We start from the raw sequence: 19913 nt of genomic DNA, 5'->3' as shown, positions 1-19913 counted from the left end.
ATGCCGTTGACCGGGAATCGAACCCGTACCCTTCGGTGCGTGGGCTGATGCTCATCACTGAGCAACCCCAGCCACGCCTGCACCCGAGTGGATTTTCACCTTCTCCCTTTTCTTTACCGTCTGTTCTAACAGGTAAAGCTGGTAACTGTTTCCCGTTTCTGGGAGCCTTGCTATTTTTTTAAATGAGAAAAGACTCCACATGTGACCAGCTGTGCACACAGAGTAGAGTTCGTCACTGCGGTGATCGCAACAGCAAAGACCATCATCCGCCACATGACGCAGCCGGGAAGGTGGCTGGCGGGAGGTCACGAGAGCCGGGCTGGCCAGATGGTGGATGCGATCCAGCCACTTAGAAATACGCATTTTAAAAAAGCAAAATAAAAGCTCAGCACAGGGAACGCACGAAACATAATCCACGCCTACAAACAGGAACCAGAGTCTATCTCAAAGCAGTGAGCAGCGGCCGTTCCTGGGGTGACGGGGTACGGGTCTGATTTCTCCTTGTGATGCCTGTTCCTTCACCCGCTCTGATCCGGACTCTTACTGTTTCCCGGGGACACAGACTGGGCGAGCCTGGTCCTCCCCCCGACAGAGGCGCCGCCCGGGAGGGGCTGGGGAGGTCGTGTGGCTGGGGGTGGGGACCCCGCTCTGGGCTGGACCTGCCACAGCTCAGCTCTGACCGCTGACCGCTGTGCCCCCGGCAGGTCAGGGCCCGTGCGAGGCGCAGCTGCCATGAGCAACCTGCCGCGTGGGGCTGCGAGCTCTCAGTGGCGGTGAAACAAACCCACAGCTGGCCTCCGCCCCAGTCCCGACACCCGCTCCCACGACCCTGGGAACTCCCTGGGGCTCCGGGGAGGCGACTCCTGGTCCCTCCTTGGGGACAGGAGGGGCTGGAGGCTGAGATCGTGATGGGTCACGTCCACATATTGAGCCTCCATCAAACCCGAGGGCGGGGTCTGGAGAGGGGAGCTTCCGTGTGAACACGGGAGGTGCGGGGGGGGGGGGGGGACGGAGAGGCGGCAGCAGTGGCCTGTCCCCCGCCCCGGCCTGCGCCTCTCTGTGGGCTGCTCCTGAGCGGTGTCCTTTATAATAAACGTCCGTACAGTGTTGTCCGGGTCTGAGTCACTATGTGAGCGGACCTGAGGTCGGGACCCCGGTACAGCACGGGCAGCACAGGCGCCTGGGGCAGGCAACTCATCCCCAAGGGCCATCGGGGCTGAGCCTTCCCCTGTGGGCTCCACGCCGCCCGGCCTCAGGGTCAGAGTTGTGAGGACAGGAACCAAGTTCTCCTTCGCCAACAATCCACGCAGCATGGTGCCCGGGGGGAAGGCATGCCCCCCCCACCCCGGGTCGCCCGCGTGACATCGCCATCATCATCACGCAGCGCCTCCTGTCCGAGGCCCCGGAAGCCTCAGCGGTGGCTCAGCCACGAGGAAGCAAGGGGTGCGCACACACCCAGGTGCCTGGGAGCGACCCGGTTGCGGCCCTGCCTCACCATCCCCACGGCCAGGGGTCGGTGCAGCCTCACCCCTTTCTGCGACTCTCTAGGTCACTGTCCCGTAAGTGCATCCTCCGCAGGGACGGGGTGGAGGCCGCAGGCGCAGCCACTGGCTGTAGCCTTGAACGCGACCCCCGAAGGGGGACAACTGGCCACCAGCCTCCTAGCAGCTCGAGCTGAGAGGGCACGTGCTCTGGGCCTGGGAGCTCTCGGCCGGGAGCCCGCGCACGGGGAGGGAAGGGCACGCCCCTCTGCGCTCATGCCCTCGGAGGCAGCGAGGTGTGAGCAGAGGCCACGAGCCACAGCGGGACCAGCAGGGCCTGGGACTCTGTCACCAACAGAAACCCCGCCACCGGGCGCATGGCAGCTCCCACAGGGACCTTAAATGCCACGTGTGCTGCGGGCAGCTCTCGGCACTCGCTCGGCGCCCGTGCCTTCTATGAGGCGCCCGGAGAGGCACCGCGGGTGCAGCGTCAGAAGGAGGTCTGGCGTTTGATAACTGCAGTTTCTTGCGTCCGTGCCCGCCAGGCGCACTCACACACGCACACACACACGCACACACACACGCACACGCACACGCACGTTTGGAATGTTACTGAGTCAAAGGCAGAGGGCCTGTGCGAGGGCGGGAGGCCGGCGGGCAGCTCAGGGCCTGTTCGGACAGCGGGGCCACCTCCCGAGATGGCGATGAGGGGGGCCCCACCCCTGCACCCAGCTCCTACCTTCCTGGGGTCCTTCCTGTCCTTGGCGCGGCCTGTGTCCTTGCGTGGGCTCAGCGGGCCGCCCTTGCCGCAGCGGCTGGGCTTGGCGGCGGGCGCCGTGCTGGGCGCCGGGGCGGCGGCCGAGGCGTCGTGCAGGAAGATGCGCTCGCTGCGCCGCCGCGTCCACAGGTCGTCGTCGCTGGCCTCGGGCCCCGCCTCGAAGCCGGGCTCCTTGGGGCCCCGCAGCCGGCGGGCCTTGCGCCCCTTCTCCGCCGCCACCTTGGCCTTGTTGGGGCTGGTGGGACCGGGGCCCCGGGCCCCGGGCACGGGTGGGGCCAGGGAGGGGCCTGGCTCCCCCAGACCCTTCTTGGGCCGCAGCAGCCCGGCAGGTGACCGCTTCCGCACCTTGACCTCGCTCTCCGAGTCGGTGTACTCGAACTCCGTGCCTGGATGTGGAATGAGAGAGGCGGCTATGGACGGGGGCTCATGGGCCCCCACTTCCCACCCAGCCCGCTGCCTGGCCACCAGCAGGAGGCCGCAGCCCATCCCTCCTCCCAGGGACCGCTCTGCCTGCGGCAGCCTCCTCTCTGCTTGCAGGGGAGGAGCCTGAGGTCCGGGAGCAGGAGGACCCACTGGGCCACATGCCCGTGACGGCAGCCCCTTCTCCCCAACCCGCCTGGCCGCCCAGGCTGCTCGCCGCCCTCTCCCCGAGAGCCTCAGACCCGAGTGTGGACACTCCTGCCTGGGCTGTGGGAGCTGCTCCCCTGCTCCTGTGCCCCGTGGGAGCCCAGAAGCCCGGACAGGTGAGCGGGTGGGTCCCGCCTGAGGACAGCAGCTCCCGGAGGCGGGCGGGGAAGTCCGGGCGAAATCCCCGGCCCGGCAGGGGCCTCTTCTCCGCTTCCTGGAGGCACGTCTCGGAGCTGGGAGGTCCCTGGCACCCACTCCCCGGTACAGGGGTGGCTCCCTGGAACCCATGCCACCCTGGGGCCCAGCCCCTCTTCTCAACTCGAAGCCGGCCCCTCCCTTCCCACACCCAAGGGGCAGCCCTGAACCCGTGAGGCCAGCCCGGGACGCACAGCCTCTGACCGCAAGGCCACGGAGCTCCCAGCAGCCCCCTCCGTCCTTCCCACCTCCCGGCCTTCGCTTCTGCCGGTCCCTCTGCCCGCGCCACCTCTCCCGCCTCTGCCTGGGACTGCGCAGAAGACCTGCTGGCCCCCTGGGGGCTGTGTGCTCCCCTCCATCACCACAGCCCTCGTCACGCATGGCTCCCGTCCAGGTCTGCCTGGCCCACGCTGCTCCAGCCCAGGAAACACGTGCGGCTCAGAGCTGGCCCGGAGCTGTGGCCAGGGACAGTGCCCGGGATGGGATGGCTGTGACAGCCAGAGCTGACACCACCCCAGAGAGGACCTGCCCCAGATCCCACAGCACATGAGCGAGAAGCCAGCCAAAGCCTGGCGGCAGCCTGCCCACGAGGGCTCCGGGCAGCCAGGCCCCAGGGCCCTGACAACTGCAGGCCCAGCAGAGGGAAGGGGTGGGGCGGGGGAGGGGGCACACTTATGGGAAGGAGCCTCTTGCAAAGCTTAATGATCCCAGTAATTAATCTTTTGTTAACAGACCTCCCCCAGCACAGGGAGGCAGAGGCAGCCGGGGGCTTTCACGGCTGATTAGGGGGAGGCCCTAAAACACAGGGAGAGGGAACGAGCCCCACCTGCCGGCAGCCCCCCAGCAGCCCAGACGTGCAGAAAACTCTGCAGTCACTGGGCAGGGGCAGGGGCAGGGGCAGGGGCAGGCGATGGCGGGACTGACACACCTGCAGGAGGGGAGACTGGAGCTGTCGGGGGGGGGGGAGGTCAGAGGACAAACACCTCTGAGATTGGGGGTGGGGGGACAACATGAACGGCCTGAGACAGGAACCGGTCCCTGCCAGAGCGCTGGCAGGACAGGGAGGGTGTGCCAGGGCTGGGAGTAGGGCCCATGTCCTGACTCCCACCCAGCACCATGGGCTCCTGTCTTCTCCCAAAATCTAAGGCTTAAAGGAGGAAGAGGGGACAGAAGAGGTGAGACGCAGAGAGCCCGACTGTCAGAGGGTGAGGAAGAGAGACCACGCAAACAGTGCCAAGAACACCGCTGACGACATCAGGCAAAAGCTGAGCCTTTAAACCAGTGGTTCTCTGCCTTGCTGATGCCGCGACCCTTAAATATAGTTCCTCATGTTGTGGTGACCCCCAATTTCATTGTTACAAATTGAACATAATTAAAGCATAGTGATTCATCACAAAAACAATATGTAATTATATATGTGTTTTCCGATGGTCTTAGGCAACCCCTGTGAAAGGGTCGTTCGACCCCCAAAGGGGTCGCGACCCGCAGGTTGAGAACCGCTGCAACAAAGAAGGACGTTTAAAAATGGGAGCACGGTTAATCCGCCAGGGAGACATAACCGTTATAAACAGACAGGAATATAACCCGGAAACATATAAAAAAGATTATACATCCTGACCAAGCAGGATTTGCCCCAGGAATGCCAGGCTGATTCAACATACAAAAAATAAATAAAAAATAAATCAACATAATGTCCCATATTAATGAAGAACAAAGGCCACATGAACACCTCAACAGACACAGAAAAAGAAGACATTCCATGTTCATGGATACGAAGACTTGATACTGTCAAGGCGTCAAGTTCTTCCCAACTTCATCCATGAGTCAATGCAATCCCACCCCAAACCCCAGGAGGTTAATTCGTGATACCGACAACCTAATTCTAACGTTTACATGGGACAAAAGATGCAGAGCCGCCAGGTTGATATTGAGGGTGAGGAACAAAGCGAGAGGCCTGATGCTACAGCGACCAGGACAGTGCAGTATTGGCAAAGGAACAGACAAGTAAAGTGACGGGACAGGACGAGAGCCTAGAAACAGGCCCCAAAATACAGTCCAAGAGCTTGGACAAGGGAGCAGAGGCAACGCCGTGGAGAAAAGACGGTCTTTTCAACAAATGGTGCTGGACATCCACATGCAACAAAAACAAAACACAACAAAACGCCCTGCCGGCGTGGCTCCGTGGCTGAACGTGGACCTATGAGCCAGGAGGTCACGGTTTGATTCCGGGTCAGGGCACAGGCCCAGGTTGGGGGCTCCATTCCCAGTGGGGGGCGTGCAGCAGGCAGCCAATCAATGATTCTCTCTCATCATTAATGAGCTTCTATCTCTCTCTCCATCTCTCTCTGAAATGAATAAAAATGTATTTTTCAAAAACAAAACAAAAACAGACATAGACCTTACTCCCTTCACAAAATGGATCACAGGCCGTAAAATGCAAAACTATACAACTTCTAGAAAATGACCCTGAAGAAAATCCAGGTGACCTTGGGTTTGGTGGGGAATTTTTAGACACAACACCAAAGGCACAGCCCACGAAAGAAAGAACTGATAAGCTGGACCTCATTCAACTTACAAAATTCTGCTTCACAAAAAATATCGCCAAGAGAATGAAAAGATAAAACGGGGGGGGGGCGGGGGGAATCTGCAAAAGATACCACTGACCAAGGACCGTTGCCCAAAATAATAAGGAGCTCTTACAGCTCAACGTCAGGAAGCAAACAGCCCGACCAAGAAACGGGTCCGAAACCTTGCAGCACCTCAAGGAAGACGTCCCGACGGCAAGTAAGCGTCTGAGAAGACGCTCCGCGGGGGTCATGGGGAAAATGCGAGTGAAGCGGATACACCCGAGGACACCCCGCAGCCCCGAGTCCAAGGAGCAGGGAGCTGTCACCGCCGGGGAGTCGGTGCGCAGCAGCCACTCGGGGACACGGCTTGACGGCTCCTCGCAAACGAGACAGTCTCTCACCATCCGGCCCAGGTGTTTGCCCAGAGGAGCTGGTCCCCACACAAACCCACACACGATGTTTGCAGCAACTTTTTTCGTAACGGCCACAGCTCGGTGCCACGAGATGTCCCCCGGGGGGTGCAGGATAAACTGCGTACGTCCAGGCACCAGGGAGAAAGGCGCTCTTGGGCAGGAGGAGCGGGCGGACAGCCCGGTGACGGCGGCAGCGACTGCTCCTGTCCACCCTCTCTTTCCCTGTGTGCCCAGCCAGCTCCCAGTCTCATGGGTCCGGACTGGGCTCCTTGACTCGCCGAGCTGGGTCGCGGGCCCCCGGGGTGCAGATGGGGGGGGGGGGGGCTCTGCCTCCCAGAACTGCCCCACGTCGGGCAGCTGAGGGGGCGGGTCAGGCCCCATTGGCTGAAGGTCACTCTGCACCGCTTTGGGGGCCCCTCCTTGGAAACAGCACGCCGAGGCCCACGTCACCAGCCCCTGCTCCGGGCAGGGCCGCCCCCAGGAGGGGCCCCGCGGGCTCCCAGCTCTGCCCCCCGCTTCCCGGAGCCTCAGTCTCCCCACCTGCAGGCCGGCGCCGAGCCACTCCGGCAGCACTGCCCCAACTCACCCATCAGGCTCTGCCGCTCCTCCTTCTTCCGCGCCTTCTGCTTGGCCTCCAGCTGCACCACCGACAGGGACGGCCCCACCGTGGGGCTGGGCAGGGCGCTGGCTGCGAAGCGGGCCAGCAGGCCCAGCCCGCTCTCCTCCAGGCCTGGCGACAGGGCTCGGTCCCGGGCCCCCAGCCTGTAGCCTCCAGCCTCGTCCTCCTCTTCCTCCAGCTTGTCCTCGCGCTCGTCCTCGGAGCTCTCATCTGGTGCAGAAAACGGGGGTCAGAGCCTCGCGGGGCCTGCGCCGCCCGCCCCCAGGCGCAGGAGCACCGGCCTTGCTGCTCACTCCTCACCAGCTGGGGGGCGGGTCCCCCCACGGCCCAGCGCCCCATCTATGCGAGCCCAAGCCGTGGGCATCCGGCGGCCCAGAGTGGGCAGCGGCTTTGGGCGTCAGAGTGGGTTTCTGTCAGGGACGGCAACATGCACGTGTGCTGTGGGGAGGACACGGACAGGACTGCAGACGGCTCTCCACGGTCTCACACGCACACACACACCCGTGAAGGCTGCGGAAGGAGGCAGGACAGGACAGAGGACAGAGGCGGCCGAGGGAGGGAGGAGAGGGTCTGGGGGAGGGACCTGGGGGCTCAGGCTGGGTTTCCGGGCACAGGCACCTGGCAGTTTGGGCAGCTGGAGGCCTGGGGGCTGGCGGCAGGAGAAGGTGGAGTTTGGTCCCTTCTTGGGGGGAGGGGACACCCACGGTTGAAGCCCTGAGCAGCTCTGGGGTCCGAAGCTGGCTCCCAGTGCCACCCCCACTCTGGGCCACCTGCCACCCAGAGCCCTACTTCCTCATCTGCGGCACAGGGTGACCCTCCAGCCACCCCAGTCAGGGAGGGTCCGAGCAGGACCGCATGTCTGTAGGCGCAAGCACGGTGCAGGCACCAAGAGAATTAGACATGCAGAGCACCCTGTCCTGTGGAAACTCTCGCCACTGAGGGGGCCAAGCGCCAGCCTGGCCTCTGGACCACAGGGGGTAGGGAAGGGGCAGGCTGGAAGGGTGTGGGCGGGTTGCTCTGCACCAGGAGGCAGGGGCCCAGGGGCTCAAGTGCTCAAGCAGAGAGGACTCAAACCGGGCTGGCTGGCTGTCCTGCCTCCCAGTGTAGTGGGAAAACGCTAGAGAAGTGCCTGCCTGTGTCTCCAGCTGGTGCCTGGGTATGCCAGCGGTCGCCAACCTTTCGGACCTCACGGATCACCAGTGGTCTGCGGACCACCGCTTGGCGACCTCTCCCAGGACCAGGCCCTGCCTCCCAGGCCTTTGGGACAGAGGCGGGCGGGCCGAGGGGCAGGGGTGGGGCACGCTCCCACACAGGAACCTCCACCAAGACTCGGTCTGGAGATACAAGTTTGCGCTTCCCAGGCTAACCAAGGGCAGGTGGGGGGCAGATGCCGTGCCCAGGAGCCCCGAGGGATCTGCCCGAGGGTGCTCACCTGCTCAGAGCTCTGGGAGCCTGAGGGTCCCTGGGGGCCCCGGGCCAGGCGAGGCTGGGGTGGGAGATGGTGTCTGGGGCGGGGACAGTCTGGGTGGGGCCAACTCCATGTTCTCCTGCCAGCGCCCCAGGCCGCCTGCTGGCTTGAGTGCAACCAGTGGCCGAATGTGGGTGCCCTGGGGTGCCGGTAAGGCGGAGGCTTTCTGCCCCCCCCCCCATCGGAGGGAGCCCCATTTCTGCTGAGTGACCCCTGGGTGCGGGAAGGGGGGATGAGCTTAAGGAATCTGGAAGGAGTGAGAGGAAGGAGGCAGAGAGCGGGAGTGCGTTAGGGTGAGCGGGAGGCGGGCTCGCGAGCGATGGATGAAGCGGATGGAGGCAGCGGGCAGGCGGGCGGCAGGCAGGCAGTGCACACTTGCGGTCCATTCACAGTGCGGACGTCACGTTCTGTCTCCGCCCCAGCGGGCCACAGCGGCAAAGCAGGCTAAGTGTAGGCAGACTTTCGGCAGCACCTGGGTCCCCCACATCAGGTCCCCTGGGGTGGCGGTGGGGGCTGGCTGGCTGGGGACTCGGGGATGGACAGGGGCCAGCCTGCCCTTCTGCGGCTGCTCGGGTGTGGAGGTTCCAGGACCCGCTGCCCCCGGGCGTCTCCACCGCAGGGCCCGGCGGGGAGGGCTGGCTCTGGTTTCTGGATGTCGGAGCGTCCGCATCAGATCCCAGAGAGCCAGCGCAGCCCCGTCCCGGCACCCTGAGCTGGAGGAGTGTTCGAAAGGCAAAAGCCAAAGGAAGGGGTGTGCCCGTCACAACTGGGGGCCACAGGTCCCGTGGTCTCCCAGGGCCCTCCCGCCTCCCCTCGGAGCCTGGCGGGCCCGCCCTGGCTGCCTCCCGCTGGCTGTGGCGGGGGATCGGGCTGCAGGGCAGGGGGACCAGGGGTGCCTAAGGACCAAGAAAAAAAAGCCTCTCGGAGCTGTCCACACCTGAGGCCACAGCTTGCCAAGGGCGGGGAGAAAAAGCCCCCAGGGAAATGCAGAGGAACTTTTATTTAAAAAAAAAAAAAAAAACCAACAAAAAATACCCCTCTTGGCTCTGTGTGTGGGGTTGGCTGCTGTGACTTGGTTTCCAAAACCTGATGGATAAATGCCAAAGCGACCCGCTGCTGCCATCGCCGATGGGGCAGCCCCGAGGACGGAGGTGCAGGGGGACATGAAGAAGAGGGCGTGCCTACCTACGGACCAACGAGCCAGGCTCGACCCCGGCTCAGTGACCCGCGGCGCCGTCTGCCCTACTCCCAGCCTTCGCTTTGCGTCCGAGTGCAGCGTGAGAGCAAATGCAAGAGACCAAAACAGACATTCAAAGCATCATGGGTAGGGGGCAGGGGTGAAGGTATGGTCAGGCTGCTGGGGGAGAAAGCAGACACACTAGAAAAGCCAAGCCAATTAGGGGTTTAGTATCAGGTGTCAGTAAGGCCCTATTACGCAAACATCCCTGCGGAGACCTACCTACCGGCCCCTGAGCAGTGGGCCCCTCCCCTCCCCCCACTCCCCCTATCTGTCCTTGGCCACATCCAGTCCTGGTCTGAGGTCCCAGGGCAACGGCCCCTGGCTGGACCCGGGGGACTGCCGGCTTCTCTACGGAGTCTGAGCTGAGGCAGGGGAGCCCCAAGGCTTGGAAGCTGGTGCCCTGGCTTTAAGGGGCAGGGGAGTGTGTGGAAGGGAGGCGGCTTGGGGATCCAAGTCCAGGGGAGAGGAGGAGGAAGGTGGGGAGGGTGGTGGCAAACCAGCCAGGAGGGGCCACGTGACCAGGATGGAGGCGGCCTCGGGAAACCAGGCTGGCTGGCAAGTTGCACAGGAGAATGTGCGCCCCAAGGCCACCTGGCTCCCTGCTGTGCCATCTGCTGGTCACCCAAAATGGATCTGGGCCATCCAGAGGGGAGGCGTGGGAGGAGAGGTGGACCAGGAGTGAGAGAGCGAGGCTGGGATCGGGCAGCGCTCGGATCTCAGGGCTGAGCCAGATCCTGTCCCAGCGGCTCTGACCTGCCTGGGCCTCCCTTGGGGGCATCGGGTCTCGGCTCTGCCACCCAGGGGATGCCACCCGGGAGCTGGGGTCCCTGTGCGGATCCACCCGGAGCAAACCCTCGCCCAGGCCAAGGCGCACTGGAGCCTGCCGGCTGGGGCGTGACTCTGACCCTGTTTTGTAAGCGAGGCCCCGGCTGAGCTGGACTCGCGGGCCATGCCCTCTCCACAGCGCTACACTGCCCCTCGCTTGCAGGGGATCTTGGCCCTGCACTGCCTACCAGCTCCTCCTGGCGGAAATGTGCGTTAGGAAACGGGGTTGTGAGCATTTTTAAAGCACTGATGCAGAGGCATTGAGCTTTAGGAAAACAAAAGACAGACAAGCAGCTAAAAAAAAAAAAAAGATGATGCTGGAGGTGAAAGCAGTTGACTTTAAACCTGAACATGAAATGCATGCCAGCAGCTCCCGGGGATATCTGAACAAGAGGGAAAAGCAGCAACTGGTCACTCCGTCTCTACCCTTCCGGGTGGGGGAGGGGAGGGGAGGGACAAACGAGGGCAGCGGCACCTAACGGCCTAAGTGAGGACACAGCAAGAGAGACAAGGCACACGGGTTTAGTTAAAAAAGAACTCGGTACTTTTAATAAAGCTCGGTGTCACCAAAATCCCGGTACAAACATCAAGTCACACGCCCACACGACAGTTCCCTTTACAAAACGTCCCTGTGGCCCCTGCTAAGACCCCCACCCCGGCCTGCGGTCCAGGGGACAGGGAGGCCAGAATGGGGTGGCGGAGGGGGGAGTGGAGGAAGGTGAAGACTAAAATCAGTCTGTATAACAGCTCAAAAAGAGCCAGCCGTGGTTATCACAATGATACAGGCACAAATGCACCCGGCAGAGGCTGTACGGCAGGCTACGCTGCCAAGACCCCAGACGGCCGCCCAGCAGCGCCATCCTCGCACCCGCACCTGGCTCGCTCACGCACGCACGCACGCTCACACTCTCTCTCTCTCTCTCTCTCTCTCTCTCTCTCACACTCTCGCTATAAAACACGGAAGGGGTGTGTTTGGAGCTAGTAACCTTGGTCAAACGAGTCCTCCGAAGAATCGCTGAAGGAGGAGCGGGCCTCGACCTCCTGCAGCAGCAAACAGAACGGCTGCTTCCTGCCCGCCAGCTTGGGCTTCAGAGTCCGGGTGGCCGCCAGGCCCCTCTTGGGCAGCTTGGGGCCCCCGGGCGGCTTGCTGCTCTTGGCCACCATGCCACACAGGAGGGAAGATGTCAGCTTGGAGCCGGAGGGGCCTTGGGCGGACCACTCATCCTTCAGGAACTCCTCCTCCTCCTCCGAGTCCGTATCTGCAGTCAAGGCAGTTTGTCATAAGGTAAGTCAGGGGCGGGGCGGGAGGGGCTGGTGTCTGTCTGGTTACGCAGGGAGCGCCTGGTGCTGCAGCACAGAGAGGCCCAAGGCCTACTGGCCGTGGAGCAAGCGGCGGGCACCTCTCGCCTGGGAGCGGCGGGCACTGCACACAGCACGGTCACCTGGGCACACCGCCCTCCCAGGCCCCGGGCAGGAGGAGCCGCTCTCAGCAAGGTCTCTCCCTGGCCACAGAGGTCACCTCGGGCCCGGCTATCCCACAGGACGGCACCAGCCCAGGGAGGGGCGGGCCCAGAAGGGGAAGGGCTCAGGTACAGCTCCCCTTCCCCTCAAGTGCCAGCTCCCAGGGGTGCAGGCCGGCGGGGCACTCAGCCGTGTACCCCTCTTCCCACTGCTGCTCAGCAATGTCACAGTGGGGGCTTGAGACAGGCCAGACACAGAGTCCCACCAAAGACACTGGCAAATGATGCTCCTGCTTGCTTCCTGTTTTCCTACCAGAGAGCCAGTCACCACCCCCCTGCTGCTGGCACCCCAGTCTCGGCCTCACTACTGGGCGAGGCCAAGACCTCCAGCTCAGGAGGACCCCAGGCTTTGGGGAGGGAGCTGTCATGTGAGCATGGCTCTGGCCCCTCCGCGCCTCTCAAACATACACAGCTCTGACCCGTGTAACATATGGGCTGTTGAGCAAGACCTCCCTGAAGAAAGGGCTCCGCTGCCAGAACCCGCTCCCGTAACCTGGCCAAGTCCACCTGGAGCAGGGCTGCAGGGGCATCAGTGAACACAGCTACCGCGCGGCTCCGCCCGCCAGCTGCAAGGCCGAGGGCAACCTCTGGGGGGGGGGGGGGTGGCGGTCCTCCGGCTACTCCTCCAACATCTACGCCCCCCACTCCCACCGAGACCCAATGCAGGTCGGCCTGCAACTCTGGGAAGGATGGACAAGGACGAGCCCTGCCAGGCCCCGCCAGGCCCCTGGCCGCAGCTCTGCCTCCTGTGAGCTCCATCCCAAACTGGGTAACAATGGCCAACCTGGCTTCCCACCAGGCATGCCACCCGCCCTACCCCCCAAAGTGACAGGGCAGGAGGGCAGGGCTCTCCCCTCCCGTCCCCTGCGGGGGCAGCACAGCTCGCCAGCGCACCCCCGGCCTCCGTGACTCGCTCTCCTTCACCCAGGCCCGCGGAAGGGCCCGTGCAGAAAGCAGAAGGGCCCAGCTGCACGCCTGCACCACCTCGCCCACAACGGGCCTCTGCCTCCCTGTCGCAATGCTGGCCACCTCCCTCACCCGGACAGCGAGGACGCAACCGAGTCAGACTGGCAACTTGAACGTGGCTTGTGCACGTGCACACAGCTGCTCCGTGGCCTGGCCCCGGGTCTCAGGGACCCAGCTCAGCCCTGGCCTCTAACTGTGCCACATCCAGTGGGAGTGGGGGAGGAGGGGCTCTTCAGGCGACCAGCCAGGCCACGTCCAGCAGCCCTCGGCCCGGAAAGATTCAAGGAGCAGCCAGCCTCCTGACCCCTCTTCGTTCCAGACCCAGCCGGGGCGGGCCGCAGGGTTAAAGGCCTTCCGTCCTCCTTCGGGGCAATGAGTCTCTGAAAGCGGCCGGGGCCTGGGCAGCGCGGCCAGATCACACCCAGGAGCCGAGGGGGCACACGAGGGCTCAGCCTCAGCACCCGGAGCAGACGACCTGCCCGCCCCACGCCCACCTGAGACCCAGCCCTGAAGACCCACGAGACCCGGGTCACCGAGGGCCAAGAGCAGCAGCGCTCCACCCGCAGGGCGCGTGCCCGCTCCTTACCAGCCCGACTCCCTCCAGCTCGCCACAGCCCCGCGAGGTCCGACCCAACCGCCCTTTGCCCAAGAAAACACACTTGCTTGTAACACGAAAGGTGCCCGTTCGTGCGCTGGACAGTGAAACGCCATCGCCTCGCGGCCCCGGAAGAGCCCATCAGAAGCCCAGGCGCAGACCCAAGCCGTCACCAGCGAAACGGCCTCCACCGCCCACAGCCGGGACCTGCACAGCCACCCCCACGGGCGCAGGCGCCAGGAGCCCCGCTGGGCTTCCCTGCGGCCGCCACGCCCAGTCCCCATCCATCCTGGGCACCAGGTACCCCGCCCACCAACGCCGACACCGGTTACATGCCAGGCCTGGGAGCGGAGCGGGCGCCACAGGCCGGGAGAAGCGCCGGGCGGACCGTGACCCGTGGTTACGCCGAGGCTGCCCGGCTCAGGAAACCTCGCCCCGAGCTCCCAGGTGCTCCCGGGCTCAGCCGCCATCGGCACCAAACAGCGACCGTCCTGGGCCTGATCCTGGCCCGACTCCCCCACCCAGCGCGGCCGACCTCGCCGACCTCAGCATCTATCCTCAGGGGCAACACGGCGGCCGCCTGGAAGGCCGTCACAAGGACAACGTGACATGCCGCCCGCACAGACCTTCATCCGGCTCCCGGCCTGGTGAGCGCCCATTAGATGGTCGCGCCAACCCTCGTCAAGGAGGGTGGGAGCCGCCTGCGGACTGGGGAGGCGGGATCCTCTCTATGGTCATGGGCGGCCGCTCTAGGCATGGCAGCCGGAAACTCTGTGGCACAAGGCCTCCGCCTTCACGGCTTTCCGGAAGGCCAGCGCCAGCGGCAGGCGGACTTCCGCCCCCACCACCAATCACTGGTGGCCGCCCAATAGGGCCGCAGCCAGTGCAGGCACTTCCGCTTCAGGGGGACCCACTTCCGGTCTGGCGCCAGTGCAGAGGCAGAAAAGACCTCGGAGAACCCCAGACAGACAGACAGAGGAGAGGAGCGAAGCGGCGGCCCGGAGGCGGCCGGCACCCGCTACTTACTGTAGGAGTAGCTGCTCGCTTCCGAGGCGAACGGGGAGGGGGCCGACTTGGGCTGGCCGCGGGCCTTGAAGCCCACCTCCATCTTCCTGGCTTTGGCGGCCCGTCTGTGTTTACCTTCTCTGGCGGCTTTGAGGGACAGGCCGAGGCCTTTGGCCAGCGCCCTCCTGTCCTTGCCCAGCAGGCTGTCATACGGCGTCAAGTACCGGCCGCAGCCCGCGCCCGGCTTGGGCTTCCCCCCACAGCTGTCCGAGAACTTGAAGGGGGACTTCAGCTTGTCCTGCTTGGTGAGGGAAAGGGCCTTGTCCAGCTTGCTTGCCAGCTGCTCCTGGTCGCTGGCCATCTTCTTCTTCTTGATCTTCAGCTGGAGAGGGGAGGGGGACGTCCTGGGTTAAGACACTGGACCCCAGTGGGTCTCCGTGGACAAGCGTGGACGCACCCTCTCTGCCTCTGTGGTTTCTGACAAACTGCTTCGCTCCCCTCAGCCTCGACTCTCCTACTCTGTGAAATGGGGATAGTGTGGACGGGCACCCACCAGGTTGCTCTGAAGAGGAACCGAGATGAGGCACACGGAGCACCGAGCCAACAGCCAGGGCCAAGGACCACGGGCTCTGGCGTTCCCGCTCTGGGGTTCCCGCTCTGGCTCCCCGGAGCTGCCTGGCGCCTCGCAGGGAAGCACTCGGAGAACCAGCGCTGCCAAGGAGCCGGAGGAGCCAGCTGGATTAAGGGAGGGGGGCGGGAACCAAGATCGAACACCCAGATCACAGCCCGGCTGATCTGCTTATCTCAGCCACCTAAAGCGGCTGGCGCAGAGGCCTACGCCGCCGGCCATCCAACTCCAGGGGCCGCAGCTGCCAAGAAAATGCCCGGAGCGTGCCTGGGGTGCCTGGAGCCGAGATTAGAGATTCCAAAGATTAAGCTCCTGCTTCCCCTCTCATCAGCTGTAGTCATTTGTGGTTGAAGTGAAATGGGCAGTTTCCATTCATGCCCCTCATTTGAATATTTTATCTCGATTTTCTTTCATCAGGTCACATCTCATAAGGAGAAAAAAGTTGGGATAAGCATCGTTTAAACAACTAAAGTACCCTTCGCAATGTAAGCATCTAAGGCAGGTGCTGGCGTGCTCACTGGCTCTCTTCCCGCCCCCGCCCCTGCCGGAGCACCTCCCTCTGAGGGCCTCACAGGAGGGTGCCCGGGTACTGAGGACCGCCAGGCCTGGGCTCTAAGGGGACAATTTCAATGCTCTGCAGAAAGAAGGAAAATCAGGAGTTGGCTCTCAACCCATTACCTCGGAGATTTCACCGAGGACATTACAACGGCATCAAGCCCTTGTTTCTTGGAACTACAGAACGGTGAGGCCGCTCACTAAGCAATTACACTGTTAAACAGCGTCATCGCGCTATCTTTGTGGGCCCCACCCCATCACAAAGAAACAATTTCCGGAGGATGAGGCCCGGAAATCAGGATTTTGAAAAGGTTCCCAGGTGATTGTGATGTGCAGCCGAAGCGGAGAACCGCTGCACTAAGGCAACCACTCCTACAGGTTCTCCGCAGCAGGAGGGCTGCCCGGGCGGGCGACGGGCTACTCACCTGACTCATGAAGTCCGACGGGGCTTCGTGCTCGTCCCAAGGCTGGCTCCTCCCCATCGCTTTCCCCGTTCCCACGAGGGCGTCGTGTTCCTCCTCAGGCCCCTTGTGTCTCTTCCTCATGCCGGCTCCCAGCTCGTAGGCATCCGATGTCAGCAGGGGCTTGCTGCTCAGCCTGCAACCAGAGGCACCGCCGGTCAGCACCCTGTCGGGCAGCACTCAGGCCTGGGGTCCGCCCTCGTGGCCCCAAGGGTGGGCTCCGGGTGGTGAAGCACAGTGATGACACAGTGACCAGTCTGGGGAGATGGATCCTGTGAAACCATGGGGCGGGACTCTGGGATATTTGTGAATGGGAAAGAAGAAAAACTCCCAGGCAGTACCCTCTGCTGGCCTTTCTCTCCCACGTCCCTTCACACACGCTCACACACACAGCTCTGCCTGGTCAGACGCCTCTTTCACCAAAATGTGCCAAGAGCAAGGACCAGAAATGCCAAGGAAATCCGCCAGCCGGGGAGGGCGACCAAAGTCAAGAGCGGACATGAAGGCAGCCCCTGGCGGGTCTCCGCACCCTTGGGGGCGTGCGCGCAGCCGGCGGTGTCCTGTCGAGGACTCCCCGTGGCTGCTCTAAGCTAACCCCTCACGAGTAGTAACAGTAAGAGCAGCTAATTGTTTCCTGGCGCTACTCTGTCTCCTCCCACGTTAGCGCTTTGTATTTTAGCCACAGGACAATGCTTTATTCTGTGTGCTATTTTGTTGTTGTTGCTGATCCTCACCCGAGGGTATTTTTCCATTGATCTTTTAGAGAGAGTGGAAGAGAGAGGGAAAGACAGAACATCGATGTGAGAGAAACACATCCACTGGTTGCCTCCTGCATGAGCCCTGACCAGGGCCCGGGCCAGGGAGGAGCCTGCAACCAAGATACGTGCCCTTGACCAGAATCGAACTCAGGACCCTTCGGTCCGCAGTCTGACGCCCTACCCACTGAGCCACACTGCCCAGGGCAATGTACTATTTTTTATAGAGAGTCTGAGGCCTGAAAAAGCTAACACCTGGCCAAGGCACAGCGACGGTTGGAGCTGGGGCTCAGAAGCAGGAAGTGTGACCCCCCAAGCCATGCTCCTACCCCGCGGGGTGCGTGTTGCCGCCCGCCCCGCCCGCCCGCTCTCCTCCCCAGGAGCTGCTCTCCCTCCCTCGTGGCTGGTGGGCGTGGCAGACACGCCCCTTCCCCGACTCCGGGGCCTTATGAAGGCATCCCGCGCCCTCTGCTCCCTCAGGCCAAGCCCCGGCCACCAAGCGTCGCCTGCATTGAAGTCGCGGGCTGAGGCGCACGCCACCTCTTCCCCGAATGGGCCTCCTCAGCTCCTGCTGCTCCGGCACCGGGGAGACCACAGCATCCTTCCTACCCCGCCGGCGCGCAGGAAAAGCTCTGGTCTGGCCCGCCGTCAACACGCCCCGAGGGGCCACACGAACTCCTGCCGCCGCCCACGGAGCTTGTGCCCGGAGTGCACGGAGGAGGTGGCGCGGGTCACCCGGGAGGGCGGAATGACACCGCCCGCACGAAGAGAACCGGAGAACCGAGTGACCGCACAGGCCGGAGCGCACCCCCAGGCTGGGCTCAGGGGCCTCCACGGGGAGGGGCAGGACAAGAGCGGGAGTGGGTCGCGAGCCACGGAGGAAGCGGGCGTGGCAGGACCAAGTGTGAAAGAAACACCGGGGCGACGGGCGGAAACCTCTCGCTGGGGTCACGGCCGCTGCTAACCAGGGGCTGCATGCGGGCGGGCGAGTCTGCCTGTCGGATCCGCCGCTCCCCTGGCTCACCCTCTGCTCCCTGAGACCTAGCAAACCCGGGGGCCAGAGCCCAAGGGACTCGCGGTCCCCGCGCCCTGACGCAGGCCCTGCGCGGCCCGCGCGCCTCCCTCCGGGCTCTGGGCCAGTCCCCGACCCACCGCGGGGCCAGCCTTACTTTCCGCTACTGTTGCGGCTCTTCCCTCTCTTGCGGGGGGGCGACAGGGCGCTCAGGGCGTGGGTCCGTTTCCGTGGCCTGCCAGGGCCTCTGCGAGCCAAGCTTCTATGGGGTTCCTCGAGCCTGTCCCTTAAAAAGAATCACACGCTTGGCTAGACGATGCGCCCACGTCACTCGGGTCCACACACACCTCGGCCGGCCTACACCGCGGACCTACTGAGCGCCACGCTAGGCCCCGGGGCAGGGCAGGGCGGGGCGGGCGGGCACTCACTCGGACTCGCGGCGCCGCTGCAGCTTCACCAGCTCGCGCTGCTTCTCCTTGTATTGCCGCTGCACCTCGGCCAGCCGCATGCGGAAGTCCAGCTCCATGGCGTCCATGTGCTCCAGGGAGGACTTCATGGCGAACATCTGGGGGGAGAGGGGGGGTGAGGACGCCGACACCCACCGGCTCCCGCCGCCTTGTCCGGCGCCCGCTCAGACAAGGGGGCGGCGAGGCTTCATGGCGAAGACCAGGCGCCCAGCTCAGACCCACTTCTGCCCCTTCTGACCGTGGCCTTGGGCAAAACAGACACCTCATCTGCACCACAGGGACCGGAAGACCAGCTTTGGCGGCTGCGTCAAGGCCAACTGACCCGTAACAACAGCTCAGGCAGTGCAGCCACCACGGCACCCGCCACAGGTGGAGCTCAGAGACCCAAGCCACCGCCCAAGGCCCCCAGGGAGTGAGGGGCACAGCCAGCCCACCCTTCCCGACCCGTCGGGCTGCCGCCAGGGGACATGCCCAACAGGGGAGCCGAGGCCCAGAAGTAAACAACAGCTTGCCCAGGACCGCACAGGAGGCAGGGGTGGAAGCTGGACCTGGATCGGCCCCTCCGACTCCAAAGCCAGCCATGCCCCACGGTGGCATCTCCGGGGGACCCGTCTCCGCCCCACCGCACAGGCCCCGGGCAGGAAACTCACCCGCTCCTCCTTCTTCTGCATCCAGCTGTACTTCTTGTTGGGGTTCAGCTCCCGCGGGAGCCGCAGGCTCTTGAGCGGGTCCACGAAGGGGCTGTCCAGCACCTCCTTGAGCATGTGGCTGCTGGCCACCAGCAGGCTCTCCAGCGAGGGCCGCGCCGCCAGGCCCCGCTCCGCACCTGCGACAGAGGCAGGTGAGCCGCCGCCTCGCTGTGCGCCCGGGGACAGGACTGTGGGGCGCTGCAGCCAGCCCCCCTCGAACGCCCAGCAGGGAGGAGAGGCCCACAGGGATCACTATCCGACTGCTTCCAAGTGAACATGAGTTCTCACGTAATTGACGTTTTCTCTGGAATGTCACACGTGATCGCTTTTGTGACTGTCCCACGTGTACGGTCCCACGAAGCCGACATGAATGATCATGTGGGCTCTGCGGGCGCTGCCTGGCTGCCTGGCGGGCGCCCAGCCGCACCGGCCTCGCCCACTAGGTGTCAGCAGCGCTCCCAGCCGGACCAGCCTGTCACTGCCGCTGAGAGCCACCGGTGTGCTCCTCTCTCCTGAAGGAAGCTGAGGCCGCGCAGCGGAGCCCCATCAGCTTCCGCGGGGGTGTCGGAGGGAAACCCGAGGCCCGCCCTGAGGTGACGCCCGTGTAACACCCCTCAAGGCCTCGCAGGACCCTCAGCGGCTGGGTAAGGCTGCTCTGGGGCAGAGGGGGGCCCACGGGGGCTGCGTCCCCCTCCCCCGCCCATGAGCCAGTCTTGCTGGGGCTCTCAGGACCGAGACCGCAGTGCAGCCTGATGGCCAGTGCCAGCTGCGACGGTGACTGTCCCCCCAAAATCACCCGTTGAAGTCTGAACCCCAGAACCTTAGGGTGTGACCTTATTTGGAGATGGTCTTGAAAGATGTGGTCAAGGTAAAGTGGCCCTCACCAATATGACTACATCCTCAGAAGAGGAGATGAGGCCACGGAGACACAGTGAGACGGCCACGTGAGGGCAGAGAACACGTCCGTCTACACGCAGGACTGAGGCCTCGGAGGAACCAGCCGGCCCACACCTGGCTCTCGGACCCCAGCCTCCGGGACCCTGCGAC

General features: G+C 63.9%; 1 protein-coding gene across 3 annotated transcripts in view; it reads right to left on the bottom strand.

The window, feature by feature from the left end:
* The window catches only part of TNRC18 (trinucleotide repeat containing 18), a 74071-nt gene that overhangs the window by 16133 nt on the left and 38025 nt on the right, over positions 1–19913 (bottom strand). Inside the window, exons 11-18 of one of the 3 annotated variants that reach the window (XM_081091871.1) lie at positions 18828–19003; positions 18139–18275; positions 17868–17996; positions 15908–16079; positions 14321–14681; positions 11200–11472; positions 6648–6890; positions 2221–2645 (exon numbers count right to left, since the gene is read on the bottom strand). In XM_081091871.1, coding sequence (XP_080947997.1) covers positions 2221–2645; positions 6648–6890; positions 11200–11472; positions 14321–14681; positions 15908–16079; positions 17868–17996; positions 18139–18275; positions 18828–19003 — 1916 coding nt within the window. Of the gene's footprint in view, positions 1–2220; positions 2646–6647; positions 6891–10737; positions 11473–14320; positions 14682–15907; positions 16080–17867; positions 17997–18138; positions 18276–18827; positions 19004–19913 lie in introns of those variants that run through there. The other 2 variants (XM_081091872.1, XM_081091873.1) reach the window with 2 other exon arrangements.

This window comes from Myotis nattereri (assembly GCF_964212035.1).
Source record: "Myotis nattereri genome assembly, chromosome: 5".
In the NCBI taxonomy this organism is placed as follows: domain Eukaryota; kingdom Metazoa; phylum Chordata; class Mammalia; order Chiroptera; family Vespertilionidae; genus Myotis; species Myotis nattereri.
Note: the sequence above shows the minus strand (reverse complement) of the source record. Positions and strands in the feature narration are given on the sequence as shown.